This window comes from Callorhinus ursinus, unplaced genomic scaffold, assembly GCF_003265705.2.
Source record: "Callorhinus ursinus isolate GAN/ISIS: 27379988/994484 unplaced genomic scaffold, GSC_fseal_2.0 scaffold10, whole genome shotgun sequence".
Lineage (NCBI taxonomy): Eukaryota > Metazoa > Chordata > Mammalia > Carnivora > Otariidae > Callorhinus > Callorhinus ursinus.
This window is the reverse complement of record NW_027397072.1, coordinates 74525697-74553390: the sequence shown is the minus strand read 5'-3', so window position 1 is coordinate 74553390 and position 27694 is coordinate 74525697. Positions and strand designations below refer to the sequence as shown.

General features: G+C 38.0%; 1 protein-coding gene across 3 annotated transcripts in view; it reads right to left on the bottom strand.

Annotated features, from left to right (window-relative positions):
* SRBD1 (S1 RNA binding domain 1) overlaps window positions 1–27694 on the bottom strand; it is a 200271-nt gene that overhangs the window by 155793 nt on the left and 16784 nt on the right. For all 3 annotated transcript variants that reach the window (XM_025868898.2, XM_025868899.2, XM_025868901.2), the window contains exons 5-9: window positions 19359–19525; window positions 17398–17515; window positions 16200–16338; window positions 11835–11931; window positions 9087–9222 (exon numbers count right to left, since the gene is read on the bottom strand). In XM_025868898.2, the coding sequence (XP_025724683.1) occupies window positions 9087–9222; window positions 11835–11931; window positions 16200–16338; window positions 17398–17515; window positions 19359–19525 (657 nt within the window). The remainder of the gene's footprint in view (window positions 1–9086; window positions 9223–11834; window positions 11932–16199; window positions 16339–17397; window positions 17516–19358; window positions 19526–27694) is intronic.

Here is a 27694-nt window from a genome sequence, read left to right as displayed (position 1 = left end):
AGAGTGGGAGGCCACCATTTTCACTCTCATCCTCCAAAGCTGTGCTGAGAGCTTGCAGGAACAAAAGCTCCCGAGAGCAAACCGGAGCAGATTGCTTTGCCCGGACTGACAAGGGCGGGGCAATTCCGCCTCTGGCAAAGACATTTGGAAACCATGGCAACAGGCGCCTCCCCCAGAAGATCAGCCCGAACAGCCAGCCAAGACCAAGTTTACCGATCAAGGAAAACGGGAGAACTCCAGAGCTAGGGAAATGCTGCACATGGAATTCTTGGCTTTTTTCGATGATTCATTAGTTTTTCAAAGTTAATTTTTTAACTGTTTTTTTTTTTAATTTTTCTTTTTCCCTTTTTCAACCAACATCTTATCAATCTCTTTAAAAAAAAACATTTTTATTTTTCACTTTTAGAGTCATATTCTATCCCTTCATAGTAGTTACCCTTATTTTTGGCATATATATATATAAGTTGTTCTCTCTTTAAAATTTTGAGATACACTTTCTTCTAACAGATCAAAATATACCCTAAATCTCTAGTGTATGGCTTTGTTCTAGTCTCCTGCCTGATCACATTCTCTCCCTTTTTTTAAAAATCTTCTTTCTTTTTTCAAACAACTTCTTATCAATTCCTTTTATAAAACCTTGTAAAATTTTTCATCTTTACAGTTATCGTCCATCCCTTCATTGTATCAACCCTTATTTTGTACATATATAAGTCTTTCTTTCTTTACAATTTTAGGAGGCACTATTTTCTAACAAACCAAAATACACCCAAAATCTAGTGTATGGCACTGATCTATGCACTAGCCTGATAATATTTGATCATATTCTGTTTTGTTTTGTTTTTGTTTGTTTTTATCTTTTTCTTTTTTTTTTCTTTCTTTTTTCTTTCTTTCCCTTTCTTTTCTCCTGGTTCCAGGTCTTTTCTGATTTGTTTAGAGTATATTTTCTGGGGACATTGTTAACCTGTTAGCATTTTGTTCTCTCATCCATCTATTCTCCTCTGGACAAAATAAAAAGATGAAAGAAATCACCTCAGCAAAAAGAACAAGAGGTAGTACTGTCTGCCAGGGACCTACTCAATACGGACATTAGAACGATGTTGGACCTAGAGTTCAGAATCATGATTTTAAAGATACTAGCTGGGCTTGAAAAAAGCATGGAAATTATTAGAGACACGCTTCCTGGAAAAATAAAAGAACTAAAATCTAACAAATCGAAATCAAAAAGGCTATTAATGAAGTGCAATCAAAAATGGGGGCACTAACTGCTAGGATAAATGAGGCAGAAGAGAAATTCAGCGATACAGAAGACCAAATGATGGAAAATATAGAAGCTGAGAAAAAGAGAGATAAACAACTACTGGATCACGAGGGCAGAATATGAGATAAGCGATACAATAAGACGAAACAACATTAGAATAATTGGGATCCCAGAAGAAGAAGAAAGAGAGAGAGGGACAGAAGGTATATTGGAGCAAATTATAGCAGAGAACTTCCCTAATGTGGGGAAGGAAACAGGCATCAAAATCCAGGAGGCACAGAGAACCCCTCTCAAAATCAGTAAAAATAGGTCAACACCCCGACATCTAATACTAAAACTTACAAGTCTCAGAGACAAAGAGAAAATCTTGAAAGCAGCTCGGGAGAAGAGATATATAACCTATAAATGTAGAAACATTAGATTGGCAACAGACCTATCCACAGAGACCTGGCAGGCCAGAAAGGACTGGCATGATATCTTCAGAGCACTAAACGAGAAAAATATGCAGCCAAGAATACTATATCCAGCTAGGCTCTCATTGAAAATTGAAGGAGAGATAAAAACCTTCCAGGACAAACAAAAACTAAAGGAATTTGCAAACATGAAACCAGCCCTCCAAGAAATATTGAAAGGGGTCCTCTAAACAAAGAGAAAGCCTAAAAGCAGCATAGACCAGAAAGGAACACAAACAATATACAATAACAGTAACCTTACAGGCAATACAATGGCACTAAATTCATATCTTTCAATAGCTACCCTGAATGTAAATGGGCTAAATGCCCCAATCAAAACATACAGGCAATCAGATTGGATTAAAAAACAAGACCCATCGATATGCTGTCTGCAAGAGACTCATTTTAGATCCAAAGACACCCCCACATTGAAAGTGAAGGGGTGGAAAACCATTTACCATGCTAATGGACACCAAAAGAAAGCTGGGGTGGCAATCCTTATATGAGACTAATTAGATTTTAAAACAAAGACTGTAATAAGAGATGAGGAAGGACACTATATCCTACTTAAAGGGCCTATCCAAAAAGAAGATCTAACAATTGTAAATATGTATGCCCCTAACATGGGAGCAGCCAATTATATAAGGCAATTAAACAAAAGCAAAGAAACACATCGACAACAATACAATAATAGTGGGGGACTTTAACACCCCCCGACTGAAATGGACAGGTCATCTAAGCAAAAGATCAACAAGGAAATAAAGACTTTAAATGACACACTGGACCAAATGGGACTTCACAGACATATTCAGAACATTCCATCCCAAAGCCAACGGAATACACATTCTTCTCTATGCCCATGGAACATTCTCCAAAATAGATCACATCCTAGGTCACAAATCAGGTATCAACCGCTACCAAAAGATTGGGATTATTCCCTGCATGTTTTCAGACCACAATGCTTTGAAACTAGAACTCAATCACAAGAGGAAAGTCAGAAAGAACTCAAATACATGGAGGCTAAAGAGCATCCTACTAAAGAATGAATGGGTCAACCAGGAAATTAAAGAAGAATTAAAAAAATTCATGGAAATCAATGAAAATGAAAATACAACTGTTCAAAATCTTTGGGATGCAGCAAAGGCAGTCCTAAGAGGAAAATATATAGCAATACAAGCCTTTCTCAAGAAATAAGAAAGGTCTCAAATACACAACCTAACCCTACACCTAAAGGAGCTAGAGAAAAAACAGCAAATAAAGCCTAAACCCAGCAGGAGAAGAGAAATAATAAAGATCAGAGCAGAAATCAATGAAATAGAAACCAAAAGAACAGTAGAACAGATCAACGAAACTAGGAGCTGGTTCTTTGAAAGAATTAACAAGATTGATAAATCCCTGGCCAGACTTATCAAAAAGAAAAGAGAAATGACCCAAATCAACAAAATCATGAATGAAAGAGGAGAGATCACGACCAACACCAAAGAAATACAAACAATTATAAGAACATATTATGAGCAACTGTATGCCAGCAAATTAGATAATCTGGAAGAAATGGGTGCACTCCTAGAGATGTATCAACTACAAAAACTGAACCAGGAAGAAATAGAAAATCTGAACAGACCTATAACCACTAAGGAAATTGAAGCAGTCATGAAAAATCTCCCAACAAACAAGAGCCCAGGGCCAGATTCCTTCCCAGGGGAATTCTATCAGACATTTAAAGAAGAATTAATACCTATTCTCCTGAAACAGTTCCAAAAAATAGAAATGGAAGGAAAACTTCCAAACTCGTTTTATGAGGCCACCATTACCTTGATCCCCAAACCAGACAAAGACCCCATCAAAAAGGAGAATTACAGACCAATATCTTTGATGAACATGGATGCAAAAAATCTCACCAAAATACTAGCCAATAGGATCCAACAGTACATTAAAAGGATTATTCACCACGACCAAGTGGGATTTATCCCTGGGCTGAAAAGTTGGTTCAACATCTGCAAATCAATCAACGTGATACAATACATTAACAAAAGAAAGAACAAGAATCATATGATCCTCTCAATAGATGCAGAAAAAACATTTGACAAAGTACAGCATCCTTTCTTGATCAAAACTCTTCAGAGTATAGGGATAGAGGGTACACACCTCAATATCATAAAAGCCATCTATGAAAAATCTACAGCGAATATCATTCTCAATGGGGAAAAGCTGAGAGCTTTCCCCCTAAGGTCAGGAACGCGGCAGGGATGTCCACTATCACCACTGCTATTCAACATAGTATTAGAAGTCCTAGCCACAGCAATCAGACAACAAAAAGAAATCAAAGGCATCCAAATGGGCAAAGAGGAAGTCAAACTCTCACTCTTTGCAGATGATATGATACTTTATGTGGAAAACCCAAAAGACTTCACCCCAAAACTGCTAAAACTCATACAGGAATTCAGTAAAGTGGCAGGATATAAAATCAATGCACAGAAATCAGTGGCATTCCTATACACCAACAACAAGACAGAAGAGAGACAAATTAAGGAGTCGATCCCATTTACAACTTCACCCAAAACCGTAAGATACCTAGGAATAAATTTAACCAAAGAGGCAAATGATCTGTACTCAGAAAACTATAAAATACTCATGAAAGAAACAGAGGAAGACACAAAGAAATGGAAAAACGTTCCATGCTCATGGATTGGAAGAACAAATATTGTGAAGATGTCAATGCTACCTAGAGCAATCTACACATTCAATGCAATCCCCATCAAAATACCAACCACTTTTTTCAAAGAAATGGAACAAATAATCCTAAAATTTTATGGAACCAGAAGAGACCATGAATAGCCAGAGGAATGTTGAAAAAGAAAAGCAAAGCTGGCGGCATCATAATTCCAGACTTCCAGCTATATTACAAAGCTGTCATCATCAAGACAGTATGGTATTGGCACAAAAACAGACACATAGATCAATGGAACAGAATAGGGAGCCCAGAAATGGACCCTCAACTCTACGGTCAAGTAATCTTCGACAAAGATGAAAAGAATGTCCAATGGAAAAAAGACAGTCTCTTCAACAAATGGTGTTGGGAAAATTGGACAGCCACATGCAGAAGAATGAAACTGGACCATTTCCTTACACCACACACAAAAATAGACTCCAAATGGTTGAAAGACCTAAACGTGAGACAGGAGTCCATCAAAATCCTAAAGGAGAACACAGGCAGCAACCTCTTCGACCTCAGCTGCAGCAACTTCTTCCTAGAAACATCGCCAAAGGCAAGGGAAGCAAGGGCAAAAATGAACTATTGGGACTTCATCAAGATAAAAAGCTTTTGCACAGCAAAAGAAACAGTCAACAAAACCAAAAGACAACTGACAGAATGGGAGAAAATATTTGCAAATGACATATCAGATAAAGGGCTAGTATCCAAAATCTATAAAGAACTTATCAAACTCAACACCCAAAGAATAATCCAATCAAGAAATGGGCAGAAGACATGAACAGACATTTTTCCAGAGAAGACATCCAAATGGCCAACAGACACATGAAAAAGTGCTCAACAATGATCAGCATCAGGGAAATCCAAATCAAAACCTCAATGAGATACCACCTCACACCAGTCAGAATGGCTAAAATTAACAGGTCAGGAAACGACACATGTTGGCAGGGATGCGGAGAAAAGGGAACCTTCCCACAATGTTGGTGGGAATGCAAGCTGGTGCAACCACTCTGGAAAACCGTATGGAGGTTCGTCAAACAGTTGAAAATAGAGCTACCATACTACCCAGCAATTGCACTACTGGGTATTTACCACAAAGATACAAATGTAGGGATCCGAAGGGGTACGTGCACCCCAACGTTTATAGCAGCAATGTCCACAATAGCCAAACTGTGGAAAGAGCCAAGATGTTCATCAACAGATGAATGGATAAAGAAGATGTGGTATATATACACAATGGAATATTATGCAGCCATCAAAAGGAATGAGATCTTGCCATTTGCAACGATGTGGATGGAACTGGAGGGTGTTATGCTGAGTGAAATAAGTCAATCAGAGAAAGACATGTATCATATGACCTCACTGATATGAGGAATTCTTAATCTTGGGAAACAAACTGAGGGTCGCTGGAGTGGTGGGGGTGTGGGAGGGATGGGGTGGCTGGGTGATAGACATTGGGGAGGGTATGTGCTATGGTAAGCGCCGTGAATTGTGCAAGACTGTTGAATCACAGATCTGTACCTCTGAAACCAATAATGCAATATATGTTAAGAAAAAAAAAGAAGAAGAAGATAGCAGGAGGGGAAGAATGAAGGGGAGTAAATCGGAGGGGGAGACGAACCATGAGAGACGATGGACTCTGGAAAACAAACTGAGGGTTGTAGAGGGGAGGGGGGGGGATGGGTTAGCCTGGTGATGGGTATTAAAGAGGGCACGTTCTGCGTGGAGCACTGGGTGTTATGCACAAACAATGAATCATGGAACACTACATCAAAAACTAATGATATTATGTATGGTGATTAACATAAAAATAAAAAATTAATAAAAGTAAGAGGTACAATCCTGACACCAAAGTAGACTTTAAGCTAAAAACCATTAGACAAGATAAAGAAGGACAGTTTATAAAGTTAAAGCCACATTCTGGTTCTGGAATAGAGCAAGGACTATTAGCACACTTTAAAATTGCTGTTAGGTGTGACATCACCAACACAATAGAGAAGGGAACTCCAAAAGTCCATCCCTCTACAACAGTAAGAAACTGGCCAAAACTGTCAGAATCAACATTTTTAGAACTCTGGACCCTGATAAAAAGCTTACAACAACCAGAGGAACATCTAAAGAAAAAAGGAGCCACAGAGTTTTGGTAAAAGAGCACTTTTAACTTGCCCATTTGCTATCCTCCACAGTGGCCATGAAGATAACAGCCTACATTCCTAGCAGAGGTTGCTAGTGCCAGAGGGAGCAACATGGACCTTATTCTCAAAAATTTGTGATTATGTGTTTTGATCTGTCTGATGGCTCCGTGCAGGATGGACTCAATGGCTTGCCTTTGTTTTGCCTGTCTCAGAGCTTCCCCAGGACAGAAGCCATTCTCTGGGTGGCATTTGTCAAAAGTATTTAAAGGCAAATAAATTAGTCGCAGTGTTGAGGGGTAAGGGATAACAGTAGGTGATGAGGGATTACAGTCAGGGTAACCGACAAACAGACCACAAAAACCTGGATGAAAAAGAGGCTTGAATATTAGATATTTGAGGGGAAGGGTTTTTTTTAAAGTTCCTGCATAGATTAGAGAATCTCGGAGTTTGTATGCATGCTTGGAACTAGACACATGCTCTGAAAAGACCTTAAGCTTTCACCTTTGACTAACCTTTGGGCTCCATGCAAACAGGAAGTGAAGGCTAAGGACAGAACTGTAAATACCCTTGCTATGCTAATGTTGAAAGAGTACCCCTAACATACAGTCAATCTGCAAGAACTAGGAGAATGTGCTTTTTGTTTTGGCTATCTAGGCATTAAGAAAATCTCTGTCAAATAACTAGTGGTCCACTAAGCTAATGGAAGAGATTTCAGTGGTCACACATGACAAAGAATACAGACACTTAAAAAATAGTTTAGAAGGTACTAAACAAACAATAAAATCCCCAACAGCAGCAACAACAAATATTGAGGAGGAGGATCTGATTTTCAGTGTTGCCAATTTATAATATTCAAAATGTCAAGTTTTTAACATAAAATTACAAGGCATGCAAAGAAACAAGAAAGTATCACCCATTTACAGGGAAAAAGAAACTAACAGAAACTATCTCTGAAGAAACTCAGACACTGGTCTTACAAGACCACTTTAAATCAACTGTCTTAAATATGCTCAGAGTTAAAGGAAATCACGGACAGTGTCCTAAAAAAAATCAGGAGAACGTGGTCTCAACAAACACAGAATATCAATAGAGTTGAGAATTACAAAAAGAAACCAAACGGAAATTCTGAGCTGAGAACTACAATGACTGAAATGAAAAATTTACTGAAAGGGTTCAAGAGTTAATTTGAGCAAGCAGAAGAAAGAATCAGCAAACTTGAAGACTGGTCAATTGAGATTATACAGTCTGAGAAGAGAAAGGGGAAAAAAAAAAAAAGAAAGAAACAGAGCCTAAGAAACCTGTGAGACATTATCAAGTAACATAATGTAACATAACAGGAGACCCAGGAGAGGAGAAAGAGGCAGAAAGAATATTTGAAGAAATAATGACCCAAATTTCTCAGTTTTGATGAAAAATAATCAACACATCCAAGAATCAGAATGAACCCCAAGAAAGATAAACTCAAGGAGATCCACAGTGAGACACATTATAATCAAACTGTTAAAAACTAAAGCCAGAGAATCCTGGAAGAAGAGAAGTAATTCATCATGTGTTAAGGACTCGGTAAGACTAACAGCTGATTCTTCATCAAAACCATGGAGGCCAGAAGACAGTGGGATGATAAATTCAAAGAGCTGAAAGAAAAAAACTGTCAACCTAGAATTCTATACCCAGAAAAAGTTTTGGAGATTGGTTGCACAACAATGTAAATACACTCAACATTACTGAACTGTGCACTTAAAAATGGTTAGGATGGTAAAATTATAAGTTAAATACATATGTTACATGTATTTTACCACAATTAAAAATAAATTTAAAAAAACAAATTAAGACCTTACAGATAAACAAAAACCGAGGGGGTTTCTCTCTAGTAGACCAGCCCTACATGAAATGTTACAGGAAGTCCTCCAGGCAGAAATGAAAGGACATTAGACAGTAACTCAAAAGCATACAAAGAAATAAAGAACACTGGTAAAAGTAGCTACATAGGTAAGTGTAAAGCCAGTATTATTTTATTTTCAGTTTGTAAATCATCTTTCTTTTCCCCCTTATGACATAAAAGCCACTTTCCACATTGTAGATATAACAATTAGGAAAAAAATTAGTAAACTGAAAAATGATATTAAAGACAGAGATATAAGAACTATACTTTTCACAACTAAGTGAGATCTCACACTTTAAATCAGATTATCTCTAATTTGTATGTCACACGGAAAAGTACTGAGCTCTAAACCAAGCACGGTGAGAAGCAAAGTCTAATACGAAAGATCACCAGCCAAAACCTCAAGCTATCTGAAGTGGTATACTGTCAGCTCTGCTAATAAATCTCAGTTTTACTAACTTTTCTGGGTCTTGAGTTCCACATTTGTGAAATGCGAAAGATATGACAATATTATAAGAATTTATATGAAAAAAAGAAGAAAATGGTTGCCTTAAAATTCTTTAGTTCCTTAATAAGTAGAGTTGTAGGCAAATCCAAAGTATCATCATTATTATTACTATCAGCATGAATAAGCAGTTTCTTTATTTACCTGATGATGTTGGATGTTTCTTATGTTGCATGAAAAATTCTGATAGAGCAGAAACTTATCAATGTCTTTCTCATTTACTTTCTTTGAGGACACCTTTGCCAGAGATGACTGGATACAAATATACCTATTTTGGCACCTGCTCAGTAAAGAAACACATTATATGGAAACAATGTTAGCAAAAAACTTAAGCTATTACCAAATGAGATTTTTTTTTTTTTAAGTAATGCCCAAGTATAAAAAGGTACTGACCCATCAAAAGAGGACTCTGCTAGTATAGGTATATACTTCCAGATCTATGTATATGTCAACCCAATCCTCCTATAAAATGCCTAAATCAGTTCATCTGTAGTTATGTAAGAGACCAAAACTACACATACCAGATCAATAATTCTGGTCTAGATATCATCCTTTTCTAACCACTGAGTCAGGCAGTCAAGAGCCAAGTCAAAGCTAAAAAGAAGGGAAATGAGAGGATATGGCAGGACAGCTTTCCAGTGACAGTTTATAAAACTGAAACAAATTTCGGGAGTATGATTACTTATAAAAACACATTTAAACCTGGGAGATTTTCCTCCTTTGACTTATTCCTACTAGCAATTACTTTTACTATTACTGAGGAAATAGGAAACTTCTCTCCCTGTATTAACAAAAACCCTGACAAGCTACTGAAGTCAACTGGTTCATCTCCACCTTTCCTCTCCTCTGCACACCTCATACAGAGATGTGGAGAAAGAGTAAGAGCAGTCTTCTCTGCTGATACACAGCTGAAAAATATATTAAAATAGCATTTTCGGATAGTATCTTTTTTTAATGAGGCATAAAATCCAAAAGCCCAAGTAGGGCCTACTAGGTCATGAGGTTTTAATCTCTTATAAATGGACCATGATACCATGGATAAGCAGCTCTCTCCATCAGCTGAAATTCATTTTGAGGTTAGCACTTTTATCTATACCTGATATTAAACATTTTCAAGTTAACTCAATCACTTATAAATACCAGAAATGAGCTATTATAATACATGTATAGTATATACGTCTAAAAAGCATGCCACCCAGTCTAAATGAATATGAATCTCTCTCTAGCATACATTGTGTAATGCAATGGGTTTTTTTTTATTTTTATTTTTTAGTTTTTGATGTAATGTTCCATGATTCATTGTTTGCATATAACACCCAGTGCTCCATTCAATACGTGCCCTCTTTAATACCCATCACCAGGCTAACCCATCCCCTAACTCCCCTCCCCTCTAGAACCCTCAGTTTGTTTCTCAGAGTCCATAGTCTCTCATGGTTCGTCTTCCCCTCCGATTCCCCCCCCTTTATTTTTCCCTTCCTACTATCTTCTTCTTCTTCTTTTTTTTTAACATATAATATATTATTTGTTTCAGAGGTACAGGTCTGTGATTCAACAGTCTTACACAATTCACAGTGCTCACCATAGCACATAACCTCCCCAATGTCTATCACCCAGCCACCCCATCCCTCCCACCCCCCACCACTCCAGCAACCCTCAGTTTGTTTCCTGAGATTAAGAATTCCTCATATCAGTGAGATCATATGATACATGTCTTTTTCTGATTGACTTATTTCGCTTAGCATAATACCCTCTAGTTCCATGCACGTCGTTGCAAATGGCAAGATTTTGGGTTTTTGATGGCTGCATAATATTCCATTGTATCTATATACCACATCAGCTTTATCCATTCATCTGTTGATGGACATCTTAGCTCTTTCCATAGTTTGGCTATTGTGGTCACTTCTGCTATAAACATTGGGGTGCATGTACCCCTTCGGATCACTACATTTGTATCTTTGGGGTAAATACCCGGCAGTGTAATTGCTGGGTCATACGGTAGCTCTATTTTCAACTTTTTGAGGAACCTCCATACTGTTTTCCAGAGTGGCTGCACCAGCTTGCATTCTCACCAACAGTGTAGGAGGGTTACCCTTGCTTAGCATCCTCTCCAACATCTGTCGTTTCCTGACTTGTTAATTTTAGCCATTCTGACAGGTGTGAGGTGGTATCTCGTTGAGGTTTTGGTTTGGATTTCCCTGAAACCAAGCAATGTTGAGCACTTTCTCATGTGTCTGTTGGCCATTTGGATGTCTTCTTTGGAAAAATGTCTGTTCATGTCTTCTGCCCATTTCTTGATTGGATTCTTTGTTCTTTGGGTGTTGAGTTTGATAAGTTCTTTATAGATTTTGGATACTAGCCCTTTATCTGATATGTCATTTGCAAATATCTTCTCCCATTCTGTCAGCTGTCTTTTGGTTTTTTGACTGTTTCCTTTGCTGTGCAAAAGCTTTTTATCTTGATGAAGTCCCAATAGTTCATTTTTGCCCTTGCTTCCCTTGCCTTTGGCAATGTTCCCAGGAAGAAGTTGCTGCAGCTGAGGTCAAAGAGGTTGCTGCCTGTGTTCTCCTCTAGGATTTTGATGGACTCCTGCCTCATATTTAGGTCTCTAATGCAATGGTTTTTAAACTGTTCCTCAGAGCCCTCCACTGAGGTATGTCAGTGTAAGGAAGATGAGCAGGCAGAGTGCCAGGCTTCCTGCCTAGAATTCAATTAAAGCAACTTCACTTTTATCTGTTTTATATATTAGTGTTCTGTTGCTTGAACAAAGAGTTCTGCTACCAAAAAAAAAGTCTAAAGATAAAGTTTTTAATGAACACTAGTGTTAGCACTAACCATATGACCCTTAACAGCATGAGTCCACAAAGCAGAAAACTCTATAAAGGAGTTACTCACAATTTCCGAATGAAGTCAAGCGTGTCTTTGTCTTTAGCAATCATGTCTGCTAAAATATGCTGCACTCCTGTTTCAATATCCTGGAGTGCTGAAAGTCCTTTAGGAGAAGGATAAGGGGGAAAACAAAGCAAGAACTACAGATTGGTTTTTTAAGTCTACAATTAAATCGTAATAAATTTATTCCAGTCAAAATAAACCCTTAAATTGAAAACCTTAAGACAGACAAGTATCATAGCAGTGACTAGCTTACCTCTCCAAAAAGTAACAAGTCTCCAAAGCAATAATACAGGACCTTTACATATCATATAACCTAGTGGTAAAAAATGCAGCTCCAGAGCCAGCTGCCTAGTCTAATCCCAGTTCCACCACTTACCAAATGTGTAACCTTGGGCAAATTACCTGACCTCTCTGTGCCTCAGCTTCCTATAAAAATGGAATAATAGCACCTACTTCATGAAGTGTTTATAAAGAATAAATGTGCTATGGGAAATATATATTAACAAAGTTATAATCTAAGGTATACCATTTCATACCAGGTACAAAAATTATCCTTTACAAGTAATTTTATTAATATTCTTATGTTGACTTATGAGGCATTTATTCACATTTTTAATGATCCATTTGAATTTCTCAAATCTCATGAGCACAAAACAAGGCCATTATGTGGTCATTCATCTTCACAGTTGAATTGTCTACCAGTGGAGCATTATGTTCTTTCCAAGTGCTTCTGGTTTGCTAATTTATAGCAGTGACTCTTGAACATCAGGGCCCTGTGATCTCAACTTATATATACATTGAGAGAGATCATTTGCATTGCTTTTGTTCCATTTCTTCTTAGTTGTTCTATTAAAGCTTTTTTATTCTTGCATTAAAGTTTGAATTACATAAGCAGTAAGTATCATAAGTATGTTTTTCTGAGAGCATAGTTTTAATGAGTAATAGGTACAGAAGACAAAGAAAATATGAGGACAGACTTAGGGAGTCATTAATAAAAAGAAATGCCTTGTTGGGTTTTCTTATAACTAATCTTAACTATTAAAATAACTAAAATTATTTTAAAGAAATTTAACCATTAAAATTAGTATAAATTCTGTTTACATTTTAAGAGAGTTTCCCTATGAGGGGATTTTCAGGAGTGAATTACCTTTGAGAGGTGCAAGGTTGTATATATAAAGGACCTAGAACAGCTGTGACATATAGTAAGCAGTCAGTAAATATCTGCTCTTGGGTGAGCTATCTCCCTACATTAGTCTTCATCTAAGAAAACCAGTCACTGGGGCACCTGGGTGCCTCAGTTGGTTGAGCGGCTGCCTTCAGCTCAGGTCAAGATCCCGGAGTCCTGGGATTGAGCCCCGCCCCAGGATTAAGCCTACTTCTCCCTCTGCTCCTCACCCCACTCAAGCTCTCTCTCTCACTCTTCCTCTCTCTCAAATAAATACATAAAATCTTACAAAAAAAGAAAAAAGGAAAGAAAGAAAGAAAAGAAAACCAGTCACTATGCACTAATTCCTGGAGTCCCAAAGCACCTTACAGCATCATTACACAAAATTTAATAAAAACACCAGGGTAGTAAGTCAGAAGTAAAGATGGAACCTATCTCCAATGAGAATCATCAATGAGAGAAAACAGAAAAAGGAAGTTATATATTTTTCTATTATAATAAGAGACCTTTAAAAAGCCCCCATCATTTTTGGCGAATACAATTTGTAAACTTTTTATAATTGACAAACCTTATGTAATTAAAATTAAACTAGAGCTCTAGAGCAATGTTTTGTATAGTCTAAGGACCCAAAAATAAAATCACACTAGGTACTTACTAAAAATATGGATTCCTAGACTTGGGGATTTTTGTTTTGCAGAGCATTCCAGATGATTCTGATACCCACTAAAGTTTAAAAAAAAAAAAAAAAAAGGCAAAAACAACGCTGGGGAGGTGCCTTGAGCTACCTTTAGAGCAGGGGCTCCTCATGGGAGGTAGAAATTATCAGAGTCACTTGGGTAGCTCATCCACATTACATTACCTCCCTCTCAGTCCAACTAGGAAGAGAAAGGACTGGGAAAAGAGTCTTGTGTGTTTGAATAAGCATCTTCTTCCATCAGACAGAACTGATCATTGGGGCTTAAGACAGCCAAAAATAACAAGAGTTCAAAAAGTTTAGCACCTCAATGAAATCAGAAGGAAATAAGGACCACAGAAGCAGAAAATCGTATCTCCTTTGTTGCAGTGAAAACTTTCCAGCCAGATTCTTCAAAGCTCCACAACTGTAACAAAAATTGAAGGGCCAACACTTCTTTTCACTTTATCTGCAATACGGCTACCTCTTCTTCCACACAACAGAGTAATCAGCTACTCCTCCTTGTAAACAACATGGGATATTCTGAAAATTCTAGGATGTAGTTCATTTGTGGCATGTATATCTTTTTGATTCAGACCAAATTCTTATTGGTCTGTGGCAAGTAAGAAGTGTCTTCCACTTCACACTGAAAACAGTTGGTTTCTTGAACATTTCTTTGAGAAATGATGGGAATAATGAAAATATGTCTTTAGAAAAATAAGAGAACTGAGGATGATCATGAGTACGTGTATAGCCCAAGAAATGAAGGGACAGAGAAAAGAAAAACACAATCCAAGCAAACTTTAAAAACCAGTATCTATCTTGTTTGGAATTAATTGTAATTCTTTGACATTTATGATCAGAGTAAAAGAAAGAGGGAATAAAGCAAACAGAAAGTTCAATATATGTGCTAGTATGACTGTAACTGCAGTGAGCCCTGACTGAGCCCCATTAACAGAAGTATCACCAAGTGTCCATCACCATGTAGTTCATGAACATCACCGTATATGGCCATGCAAAGAGACAGAGTTATCAAACCTACCCAGTAGGAACGCAGTATATGTGTAAACTAAGGAAAACTTGGTACCAAAGGAGGTGAAAAGGAATGGAGATCGACCATTAAAGAGTAAGAACAGACAATAAACCTTTATGCACCTGACATTCTGAAAATTCCAATATTTGATTCTAAGAAAACATACTATCACTGGGCAAGAAAGTTACCACTGTGGGTGACCCTAATGCTTGGCTATACAGTCTCAGCTACTATTAAAACATTAAAATTGCATCATTTGAAAATCTAACTAAAAATACACATTAAAAAATGAAACAAACAAGTTTTACTCATTTCGATCCATCTCTAAATTCAATACTTATTTGCTTTTTCTTTTCATTATTGCCATTTTCAAATCAGATATTAAGATGTGTATATTTGTATGTGAATAGTTACAGACACTCATCCTTAATTTTTTAATTGCAAACTCACATTGCTGAATAGTTTAAAATGAATGCAGGTTACAATATGCCAGGATTCCCCAAAGTGTAGTACAGAATGTGGATATTCTTATCAGAGACTGCCCCCTATAGACACTTAGGTCTCCTAGCCAAAAGAATAAACACAAGACCAAAGAAACTAGAATGAGAATAGGACTTAGGAGAGCACCAATTTCCCCATCCTATCCTGTCAGAGCACTCCTGTAAAAAGTCACTCTTGCTCAAAGAGCTCTCACTCTAGGGCTAATTTTGCCAATAAAACCAATGTCTCTCGACATGTATCAGTTGCCACTTTCCATGGGTTTCTCTTAGAAATTCTCTCTCCCCTACACCATCTCCCATCTCACTCTCCTTCTTGTGCACACATACACAAAAGGTTAAAGATACATTTCAGAAAAAGACCCTTCCCTCCTGGAGAGTAGAAGTGTGGGAGCAGGACTTCACTTTATAACTAATATATGTCAGAATTGTTAAAATTAGTTTTAAAAAGTAGATATGACTTTTATAATTAAATAAATTTTTAGAAATAGAATCAAAGTTTTAAAAGAAAATATAGGACATTCTTTATAACTTTGGAACATGAAGAAATTTCTCTAAAAAGAAAAAAAAGCAAGTATCCTAGAGAAAAGATTAGCAAAACTGAAAAGATTAATAAATTATAATAAAACTAAGACCTTCTACTTTCTGTTTATTTAATAGACAGCATAAAGAAAAATGAAAAGAAGTTACAAACTGGGAGAAAAGATTTGTAATACATATAACTGAGAAAGAATATCTTAAAAAGTACTTATAAATTAATTTAAAAAGAGAGAAACAACATAATAAAAATGGGCAAAAGACTAGAACAGGCACTTCAAAAGAGGAAGTTGATGCCTAAGCAAGAGGTATATGGGGATTTGTTTTATTAGAATTATTTATTCTTATATGCTATAATACTCTTGTATAGTCATTACTTAATGAAAAACTTTTTAAACATAGTTTTCAAATTAAAAAAGGAAGAGAAAGAAACAGGGATGATCTCTTAAGGTAAAGCCGGTACCTTTTACATTGGGTCTAATGTAAGATAGCAGATTCAGCTGCCCTGGATTCTCAAGCAGTGTCTTGGCTGCTCCTTCTAATCCCAACTGCTTTGCTCTCTGGGCTTTGGTGCCTTTGCTTCCAGTTTTATATGGAGCTGACTAGAAAAAAAAAGTCAGAAAATATACCATATCGTTCAGTTTTAAAAAGCAAGTCAAAATTAAAACACAAAATCAGAAGACATCGTGGGAATGCTAAAGACATCCTTTTCTCAACCCTTTCCTCTCCCTTCAGAGATGAATTAATACTAACCAGAGACTACTAGCTGTACAAAGATGGTTATTCCTTATCTGATTCTTTAGACTTTTCTATTCACTTCACATTAGTCATTTGTTTGTATTCCCTCATCTTAAAAACTCAGTGCCTGGACTGCAAGGACTGTAAGGTCCTCTCCACAACCCAAGGGAGCTCCTCTAATAGCTGCTGACACACAATGCTTCTACTTCTTACACACATTCACTCCTCAACCTGAGCCAGTAGGCTTCTCTTCCCACACCTTGCTGAAAGTGGTATCCCAAAGAGGCACCATGATCCCCTAATTATCAAATATACATTTTTCAGTCCTCATCTTGCCAAACCTCCCTGCTACATTTACTTACTTAACTATTGATCATTACCTCCTTCTAAGACTCTCTTCCCTACAGTCTTCCATGGTGTCATCATCTCCTGATTCTCCTCCTACTTCCCTGACCATTCTTTCCATGTCTCCTCCTTCGGTTTTCCCTTCCTCCACCCATGCTTTAAAAGTTAGTGTTCCTCAATGGTCTACCCTGACTTGCTTACCCATAAACTCTCCCTGAGTGAAATCATCCATTCTCATGGTTTTAAATACCAACTACATGCTGAAGACCCTCACAGCTAGGTCTCCAGCTGAGTGAGCACTCTCCCTTAGGCTTCTCAATTCCATAACCTACACTCCTTTGTCTCCCCACTCAACTGGGAATGCCTTGGAGACAAGGACTCTGTATTACCTATCTTAGCAAACCACACAAAAAAGCATTTGATAGGTATTTATTGAATAAGCACTTGGTTGAATTAAATAATGATGGCTGATGACTTTAGCTTTTTATTTCCAGATCTTTTTTAACTTTATATAAAAAGATCCAAATCATAATATAATTAGGTAGGTATTATATTAAAAGATTAAAAGAGTTCCTTACCACATGTTCTAGTTCTTCAAAAGTTTTACAGTTCAGCAAGGTTTTTAACAAGCACTCAGACATCTTTCCCTCCTTCTTAATTTTTTGGATTGTACTATGAACCTTCTTTGCAACAGCCCTGAAAATAAAAACTTTTGTAACACACAAGACTTATGTGTCAAAACTTCCTTTTTGAAGCTATCTCAAACTTACAGGAATGTTGTAGTTGAGATAAAAACAATTTCCCCCCTCTGGACCATTTAAGGATAAGTTACCATTACCCAAATATTTTAGTGCATATTTTCTATAAACAAGAATCTCCTCCTACATAACAATATAGCCATCTAAATCAGGTAATGAATATAGATATATTACTATATTCTAATCCACAGATCTCACCTAAGTTTCATCAACCATTTCAATAATGTCCTTGACAGCGAATTCTGCTCAGAGTCCCCAGTCAATGCCCCCACTTAGAGAAATATTCCTCCACTAATATTCAATGTATTTCACTATTAATAGATACTCAGGAAATGAACTCTTTTGCAGAAATGTTTTTAATAGAAAAATAATAGTAATCTCGACATAAAGCTATTTGTCCCCCACACAACCAAATATTATTAGAATACCTTTAATTTTTAATGTAAACTATTCCTGCTTGTTTGTGACACTCTCCCCAATTTCAGATCCCCAAATCCTCAGATTTTCTTCATTACCCTGAATTTAACCAAATAGAAAGCTTACTTTCTAATTTGTAAACTACTGGCCTTCTACATGTGACCTGTGGATGGTTTTGTCTGGCCCAGAAAGTTTTTATATAAAAACTCAGATTACCAGGTTCTTTGGGAAAAAAAAAATAGGACAAGCTGGCAAACTGGGTGGACAAGCCTGCATGTCAGTAATCAGCTGGAATAGATGCTAATCCTCTTAGGAGTTAGGATCTTGAGTTTGTATCCCTTAATGCTTGATTATACTAACCTGGGCCTGGAAGATTTAAATCTGAAACCACCTGATTAGCTAGTCATTTATACTTCTGGGCTGGCTAATTGATTTTTCTCTCAGTGAAATATAACTCTCCACCTATTAGCATCTTAATTCTCCTGGCACTAAAAGACTTCAACAAAAGGTGTAGAACTCCTAGTTAGATGCAGGTTCCCCCCAAATCACAGGAAGATTATTAGGTTGCTTTTAAAAAATAACTTTTAGCACTTTTAGAATGGCTTGAAGGTAAGATTCTATCCAATTTTAATCAGATCCTTGTCATAGAGTTGAAGAACACACACATTAACAACACAGTGCTTGGCATGTAGGAGACATGCAATAAATGCATGAATGGTGAAGAGTGTTTAATAAACTCTACTGAAAAATATAGTTAATCTTATAGTCTTTGCATGCTTATTTCTGAGTTACTACAGTAAGTCCAAAGAAATAATTTTTAAAGGATGCTTTTCATTTTGTAACTATACAAAACTTAAAACCCACCAATACCAAATTACCATGCCCTTTAAAAGATCAGAAAAAGGAAATACACATATTTCCCACAAACTCTATACTGCCAAAAACTCTCCATTTAGGGACTTCATAGTATTAAGAGGACGGTTTTACATAACCTACTGAAGATTCAGACTAAAATGTATTTTTCTCAGTTTCCTTCCTTTGCCATTATGCACAACTATTTTTATGAGAGAATATGACAGTCAAACTCTTAGGCACACACTTTTAAGGCAAACCTCCTTTCTGCCCATGCGTGCCTGAGCTATTCATAAACAATCCAGCAGAGGGACTCTGTATACACCTAAAGAAGTAAAATGGAGCTGACTTCCTCTGTCAGAAGGCGACTACATTCAATTACAATAATTCAAGAAAACAAAACAATGGAACTGTTGAAATAAGCTGTAATTCACTTCCTCACTGTTTCTCCTCACTGGCTCACATGGCCTCTCTCGCTTCACAGTAGACTCATCCCTTCCCAGGTTTCTTACCGGAGCTCCTCCAGGGTTTGTCGAACTTCTCTCAAGGAATCAGCATCGAGGTTATTAATAAGCTCTTTTCGATACCGTATAATGAAGGGAATTGTGTTATCATCATTAAAGAGACGAATAATGTTGGCACAAACCCAAAGTTCAATATTAGTTCTCTCAGATAAAACCTGCAAATTAAGGATAATGATTTAAAATCCTGAAACTTAAACATCCATATTATAATGTATGGTTTAAATATAGAATCAAATAATGTTCTCCAGTCACTTAGAAACACTTGTGGTGGTTTAAAAAAAATACATATATATACTGACAATCATAAAATAGTCATTTCACTAATTCAGTAAAATAAAATCAAAGCCACTCTGTAATCATTCAAATTCTACAGGGCTCAATAAGACACATTTTTCACCTCTCAAGATTAGCAGCAAAGATCAAGGAGTTGGTAACTCATTATGTTGACATGTGTCAACATATGACACTGTTGTCTCACTGCTAGTGAGAAAGTGCAATGGTATATCCTCTGGAGGAAGAACAATCTGGCAGTATCTATCAAAATTTATAATGCATAAACTCTTTGACCCAGCAATTCCACTCCTCAGAATTTATCCTGATATATTCATACTCCTGGAAAACGATATTATTTATAGTGATATCTTTTGAAGAACTTTTTCCAGTATGGAAAAGAGCAAAAATGTAAGTCTATAATGGGAAACTGGTAAATAAATCATGATACAATAAGAGTAGAATGCATACCATGCAACTAATCTTATGTGAAATGATATGGAATGACTCACAAGACCTAGGAACATGGCTTACTTTCAGAAAAGGTAATTGACTGGGATGGGTAAGGGTAGGAAGACTCTTCTGTATCTTTTGATTTCCATATCATACACATATACTACATATTTGAAATAATTAATTCTTAAAAAAAAACAAATCTATAGGTTTCAGGAGAATGTACATGTAAGCAGAAAAGTTTAGGGCAGTCAGCCTGAAGAAGAGAAAGAAGGAAAGGCAATTTCAGTAACTGTTCTCAAAACCTTACAGATTTTTCAAAGTACAGTACAAAAGGTATAAATTTTATTTTTTTTAAGATTTTATTTATTTTTTGACAGAGAGAGAGAGAGACAGCGAGAAAGGGAACACAAGTAGGGGGAGTGGGAGAGGGAGAAGCAGGCTTCCCGTGGAGCAGGGAGCCCGATGTGGGGCTCGATCCCGGGACCCTGGGATCATGACCTGAGCCGAAGGCAGACACTCAATGACTGAGCCACCCAGGCGCCCCCATAAATTTTATTATTTCAATCCTGATGCCCAAGATCAGCCAAAACTGGAAGGGGAGAAAAAAAAAAAAAACAGAAAAATCACTAAGGAATTATCAAAATCAACTAATTAACAAAATCAAGTGAATATATAAAATAGAGTGAATTTCAAAACTACAGATGAAATAAGAGGCTGAAATCCAGAGATTATCAAGGGAGGATACTCTCATTCTTCTGGCCATCTTAAATCCTGAGTCCTACACCTTATCACGTTTTGATGCATTAATACCGTCTCTCTGGTGAGTGAGAACGTTAACTTCGTATCTCCAGCCCTGGCTCTCTTCCACATGAGCTCCAGACTCATTTAGACAACTACCTGAGATATTCTCTTGAAAACATAATGGGCATCTCAAACTTGGCTTTGCAAAGTGATCGTCCTCTCAGACTTATTCCTTCTCCAGCTTTCCCACTTCTTATGTCCAAACAGCAGTTCAAGCCAGAAAGCTAAGTCTAACTCTTCCGTTTCCTTCAACTCTTAAATCCACTCTTATCACAAGAACTAATTAAGTCTAGCTACAGACTATTTCTGTAGTCTCTTACTGTTCCTCATTCCTTCCTCCCCATACCTGTCTAGTTCAAGCCAGGATTACTCAACAGCCTGTAACTACTCTTCTCCCACCCACCCCAATCCCATCTATTCCAGTCTCCATGGACAAACAAGGATCATCTTTTTAAAATGTATACTGGGGGGCGCTTGGGTGGCTCAGTGGGTTAAGGGTCCAACTCTTGATTTCAGCTCAGGTCATGATCTTAGGATCGTGAGATTGAGCCCCGCATTGGGCTCCATGCTCAGCGGTGAGTCTACTTGATGTTCTCTCTCTCTCCCTCCCCCTCTGCCCCTCCCCCCTGCTTGCATGCATGTACACACACAGGCGCTCTCTCTTAAATAAATAAATCTTAAAAAAAAAGGATAAAATGTATATTGAATCATGTCACTTGACTAGTTAAAACCTTTCAATGATTTCCCATTGCATTTAGAATCTTTTTTTTTAAATTTTATTTATTTATTCATGAGAAACAGAGAGAGAGAGAGAGGGAGAGAGAGAGAAGCAGAAGGAGAAGCAGGCTCCCAAGGAGCAGGGAGCCCGATGCGGGGCTCGATCCCAGGACCCTGGGATCACGACCTGAGCCGAAGGCAGACGCTTAACCATCTGAGCCACCCAGGCGCCCTGCATTTAGAATCTAAACTCCTTACCACGACCCAAAAACATCAGCCTCCTGCCAACCTCATCTTATCTAGTCTTCCCCTCATTAGAAGCCAGCCCCAGGGGCACCTGGGTGGCTCAGTCAGTTAAGCGTCTGCCTTCAGCTCAGGTCATGATCTCGGGGTCCTGGGACCTCAGCAGGCAGCCTGCTTCTCCCTCTCCCTCTGTTGCTCCCCTTGCTTGTGCTGTCTCTCTCTCAGTTAAATAAAAAAAAAAAAAAAAAGCCAGCCCCAATGACTTCCTCTTAGTTTCTAGAACAATCCCAGCTATTTCCCTCTTTAGAGGCCTTCCTGAGGTTGCTCTATCATTCAGAAATGCTGCTCTTGCTTGTTATCTTCCCTGACCCCTCCAAAATCAGACTCAGTAGTATTTTCTCAAACCGGTACCTCTTCCTATTTCTTATTCCAACCAACATCATCTTCCACCACAGAAATCCTCAGGGAGTGTATACTGCTGCTTATGTAGATTTGCTCCTTGAAATTAAAGACAACAAAACTCCATATAAGCAGTCTCCACTTTTGGGCCTCCAAATCATCCAATTCCTTCTGTCTTTAGTCAAATGTTTATTTTAGCTCATATTATATGTCAACAACTATACCAAGCCAGTGAAAATGAAATGTAAAATACCAAGACTCTCTTCCCAAGCAGCTAACAAGCTAGAAAGAAGAAAGACAGACAAGTAGGTAAAATATATTGTGATCTGTACTCTGACAGAAGCACATATAGATTGTTTCAAGAGCATATGGGAGGTAGAAACATCCAATTCTGCAGCGATAGAAAAGCAACAAAGAGAATGAAGGTACCTCCAGGCAGCCAAATAGGGACAGGAATTCCACAAAGAAAGAATAGCATATCAAAAACCACTGATGAGAAACCACAGCACATTTTTTAAATCGCTGTAAGTTTAGCAATGATAAAATGTACAAGGGGTGGTGAGGTGAGGTGAGGAATGGAAAGGTGGATAGAGCTATATGGTGAATTCCATGTAGTTTGAACTTTATTCTATACTCAATTTTAAGCCACTCAGTGATGATCTGCTCATTACTTAATTTCAGCTGTTGAGTCAACCTCCCTGTGCAAATCCCTGTGACATTTTACAAGTCAGTGAGATCTGTGGACTAGAGAAAGTGGCTCACAGTGTGTGGTCCTCAAACCAGTAGCATAAGCATCACCTGGGAACTTGTCAGAAATGCAAATTCTTGAGCCCTACCCAGATCCACTGAAGAAGAACCTCTGGAGTAGGGCCCAGATATCTGTGTTTTAGAAAAATGAGGCACACAACAAAGATGTAACTAAAAGAGTTAAAAGCAGAGATCAAACCTTAGGGATGGATAAGGGTAAGGCCAGAGAACTACTATAGTTTTTACTTTTAGGCTATTCACACTTATTACTGTAATATTATTTATAATTAACTGGTTAGGAATGAGAGTAAGTAAAAAGGAAGGCAGTCTCAAGATTTTTTTCAACCCTAACACTTATATAAGAGAGGCAGTTTTTGTGACTGTTGTTTGAAGCTAACACTTGTATAGAGTTTATTATGTTCCAAACACTTTCACATATTCAGTATTAACTCAAACTATATGAGATAGGTATTATTACTCACATTTTATAGATAGGAAAACTAAGGCCCAAAAAAGTTAATTGCCCAAAGTCCCACAAGCTACATTACCTTTTCAAAAATTTGATTTGTGTGCAAAGCAAGACGATTTTTTTTTTTAGGCAAAAATACAAATTGAACAAATAGCCTCACTTCTCTTCCTGAATCCCATTGCAGATCAAACATGGTGCCTTCATACTGCCCTCTGGTGTCTAAAATTGCCAACAAAATGGCCTTCTCCCAAAATGGAGATTTACTCCTCCAAGCTATATTCCTGTTCCCTCAGTTAAAAAACAAAATATCTGAGTATCAACAAACTATAGCCTTAATCATCCTGGCAGCATCTATATTTTAAAAGAACTAAAATTAAATTAAATTCTACTCTAATGAATAGATTGAGAGAATTTTCTACTCAAAGTCATTCCCCAATCAGCAGTTTGACACCTCCTTTCTCAAAAGCTTTTGATTCCTGCTGTTCTCTTTATCCCTGCCTATTTATTTTATTACTTATTTTATCACACATAGAAGCTTCCTTAAAGCTTTTCCTGCAAAAGGAAAAACTATGCTGTCAGAAGTCAGAAGAGTGGTTAAAAGAAAGGGGACAGGAGATTGGAAAACCATATAAAGGGGATTGTAGAGTGCTGGTAAGGTTCTGTTTCTTGATCTGGAAGTTTGTTACTTTCGAACATTCATGAGCTATATATACTTCAAAATAGTATATATACTTCAATATAGAAGTATATATACTTCCCCTCATTAGAAGCCAGCCCCAGGGGCGCCTGGGTGGCTCAGTTGGTTAAGCGTCTGCCTTTGGCCTGGGTCATGATCCCAGGGATCGAGTCCCACACCAGGCTCCTTGCTCAGTGGGGAGCCTGTTTCTCCCTCTGCCTGCCGCTCCCTGCTTGTGCTCTTTCTCTCTCTCTCACAAATAAATAAAATCTTAAAAAAAAAAAGAGAGATGCTTTTTAAAGCCCATAACAAATACCAGCTAAATCATAAAAACAAAAAGGGCTAATCCAATTGTTTTACTTAATCCCTCCTGGAACAAACAGGTAACCTAATGGGTGGTGTGTGCTTATACACAGAAGTGCAGTGAGAAAGCCAACTCAGACACACTCACCTCCTTCCAGTCCCATTTCTTTCCCCAATTTTGTCATCCCATGGTCACATCATTCCCCATCATCTCTTGCAAGAAAAATGGCTAATAAAGAGGGTTTTGCTTGCTTTTCCTCTCTAATTTGGCAAACTTTACTAACATATATGTGGCTACTCCACTCCCATATTCCCAGCCCCCTCAAAATAAAGAGACTCTAACAGCAATCACCATTTTGAAGCATTTAATTTTCTCAAAAACTGGTTGTAGCTAGTTACCTCTTCAAATTCTATAAAAGGTCATGGTATTTGTATCATATTTGCATAAATATATAATGTTTTTTAACGAAAACTAGTTTCTGATAGCGACCACACATTTGCAGTTTGGGGGAAAGGGCTGAAGAATAGGTTGCTTCTCCTCAAGAGACCTGGAAATCCCCAAAGCCTGAGTAAGAAATGGACACAAAGTCTGTTTATACATAAAGTCTGTAAGTAACCTAAGTACTTAAGTATTGGCAATGCAGTTTTCCCTCCCCAAACAAGTTGGTAATGTTCCTGAAAAAGCAGTCGACTTTATAGAGTTGAGAAACACACCATGAAGGGAAAAACAGAGGTTCATGATGACATGGTGGACAGGGGCTATGGGGAACAGCACATAAAATGAAGGAAATAGGGCTGCCTGGGTGGCTCAGTCGTTAAGAGTCTGCCTTCAGCTGAGGTCATGATCCCAGGATCCTGGGATGGAGCCTGGCATCGGGCTCCCTGCTCAGTGGGAGCCTGCTTCTCTCTCTCCCATTCCCCCTGCCTGTGTTCCCTCTCTCGCTGTCTCTCTCTGTCAAATAAATAAATAAAATCCTTAAAAAAAAAAGGAGAGAGAAATGACATTTCCCACATGATCAATTAGTAATGATTAATAATCTCTATACAATTAATTTCTATTGACAATTCCTTACTAACTAGGTATCTTTCAGGATTTCCCCAAGAACTTGGCCACATATTTTGTTTTGTGGCAGATAATAAGCATATCACAGGCATTTCAATGAGTCTGCTCCTCATCCAACAGGTCAAGGCCTTCTGACTGTTGGACTCAGCACTGGTGACTCTCCCTCTTCTTAGTCTCCTCTCCCCTAACATCTGCCACTGCTGTCCACCATGTTTGTAAGCAGGAATGCAGGGCCAAGATAAAATTATTCTCTGCTGTTTATGAGGGAATAAGAAAGGAATGGAAAAGAAATCCACATATACCACAAGAACTGTCTGAAAAAGTAACACAAGGTTGGACAAGGAGGACTGCACCTGGTTAAACAAAAAAACCCAAATGCAAATCACACCTATAGTTCCCTGGGCAACGCCTAAAGCCAACTAGAAAATGCTGAGCTTACTAGTTGTCAGGGTGCCTAGTGAAAGTGGCAGCTATAGCAGCCATTTCTCTCCCAACTCACAAGCAAGGAGTGCCAGATCCCAAGAGCAGGACTGTTTGAACTGTCAAAAAATCACTTCCAATAAGGAGGAAGAGGAGAAAACAATGCTTGGAAATGAAAAGAAAGAGAAAACTGAGAAAGTGCCTTCCTCAAGTCCTCATGGTTTTCCAATTTCTGGTTCAAGGCCTTTGGGAGCCTTGATCACACTTCGTCCCTTCCATTCTTTGAAAGACCCCTGTGTCCTTGGTAATAAACTCTTTTCTGTTTCAGATCATTAGAAGCAGGTTTCTATTACTTATAACCAAGAGATAATGGGCTAAGGCAGGACCATTTTCATCACTTTCTCTGTTACACAGATTAGGGGATGGGTGTGAAGCAAAGTGTCACAGAGTAAGGAGCCCTTAACTTTGAAGAACTTATCTCTGCATTTCAAGAGACTTCATGGTCTCTGAAACCTTCTTTCCTCCCTCCTGCTGACTGTCCACTACTAGAAGCAGATCTATGTCAACAGCAGAGACATAAGCTTTTAAGTGTTAGTACAAGGAAAGGGAAGTGGGACACATCCATCTGTCCCTGTGAGTCTGGACTGGAACTAAGCAAGGGGTCTGCATTTTAAGAAAGCCTTCAGGTAAATCTGATGCAGGTGGTATATGAACCATCCTTTTAAAACATGACCTTCTAGGAGGGTAGAGGGTAGGGAGAAAAAGTAAAAAAACAAAACAAAACATGTCCTTGTAGACCTAATAAAGAAAAAGATGGTATAGAAAGGAGGCTAATGATACACTGTTTCTCCAAGAAACTTTGGACTGTTCAGTTCAGGAACAAGGATGAGAAGAAAGTTCTGAGGCAACATTCTACTCCTTCGTGGGCCAGAGAAAAGAAAAATCGTAATTAAAAAATACTGGTGATGTTCTACTAATAGGTAACAGAAGAGACAACATGGGGAAAAAAAAATTCCTCTGAAGAAAAAGGTAACGCACAGCTAGTCTCAGACTGAGAAGTAGTATTTGGAGCAAGCAGAGGCCCTGGGCTCTAAGCAGTAATTCACAGAAGGGGAAGGAGTACCCATCAGAATCACCATAGACAGACAAGAGGAAGGCAGGTCACACGCATCTACCCTGAGAGGCACTACCATAATTAAGTCTGAAACGTTCCCAGTGTGTGTTGGCACAGACAAAAGGTTGAGAATCACCGTTTAAAAATCACTCTTCAGGTCTTCTCTGCCATCCCTAAAGCCAACCAAGAAATTGGGAGAAATCCAAGGCAGCTCAAGTTGGAATTCATATAGACTTTTCCTAAGAAATTTCTAGACCTTGTTTATAGTATATTACAACATTACTTTAAGAATTAGAGCTGTACTAATGGCCAATGTCCTAATCACTCACACTACTTTTATAGGGAAATACAGTCCAAGTTCAAAACAAAACCTTCACAATGAACTTATGAGGGCCCAGTCTGTTGGTGTAATCTCTCTATAGAGTCACGTTCACCAAAACACCATGGCAGAGACCCACCTCACCTGAGGTCACAGCTCTTAGCTCAAGAGCTGATGATGATGAGCTATAATATGAAACAGCATACCTAGGATAGGAACTAGGAACCAGTGGCCAAAGCCTCCAGAAATCACTGGCGAAAGATGTCCATTGACAGATGAATGGATAAAGAAGATGTGGTGCGCGCGCACACACACACACACACACAC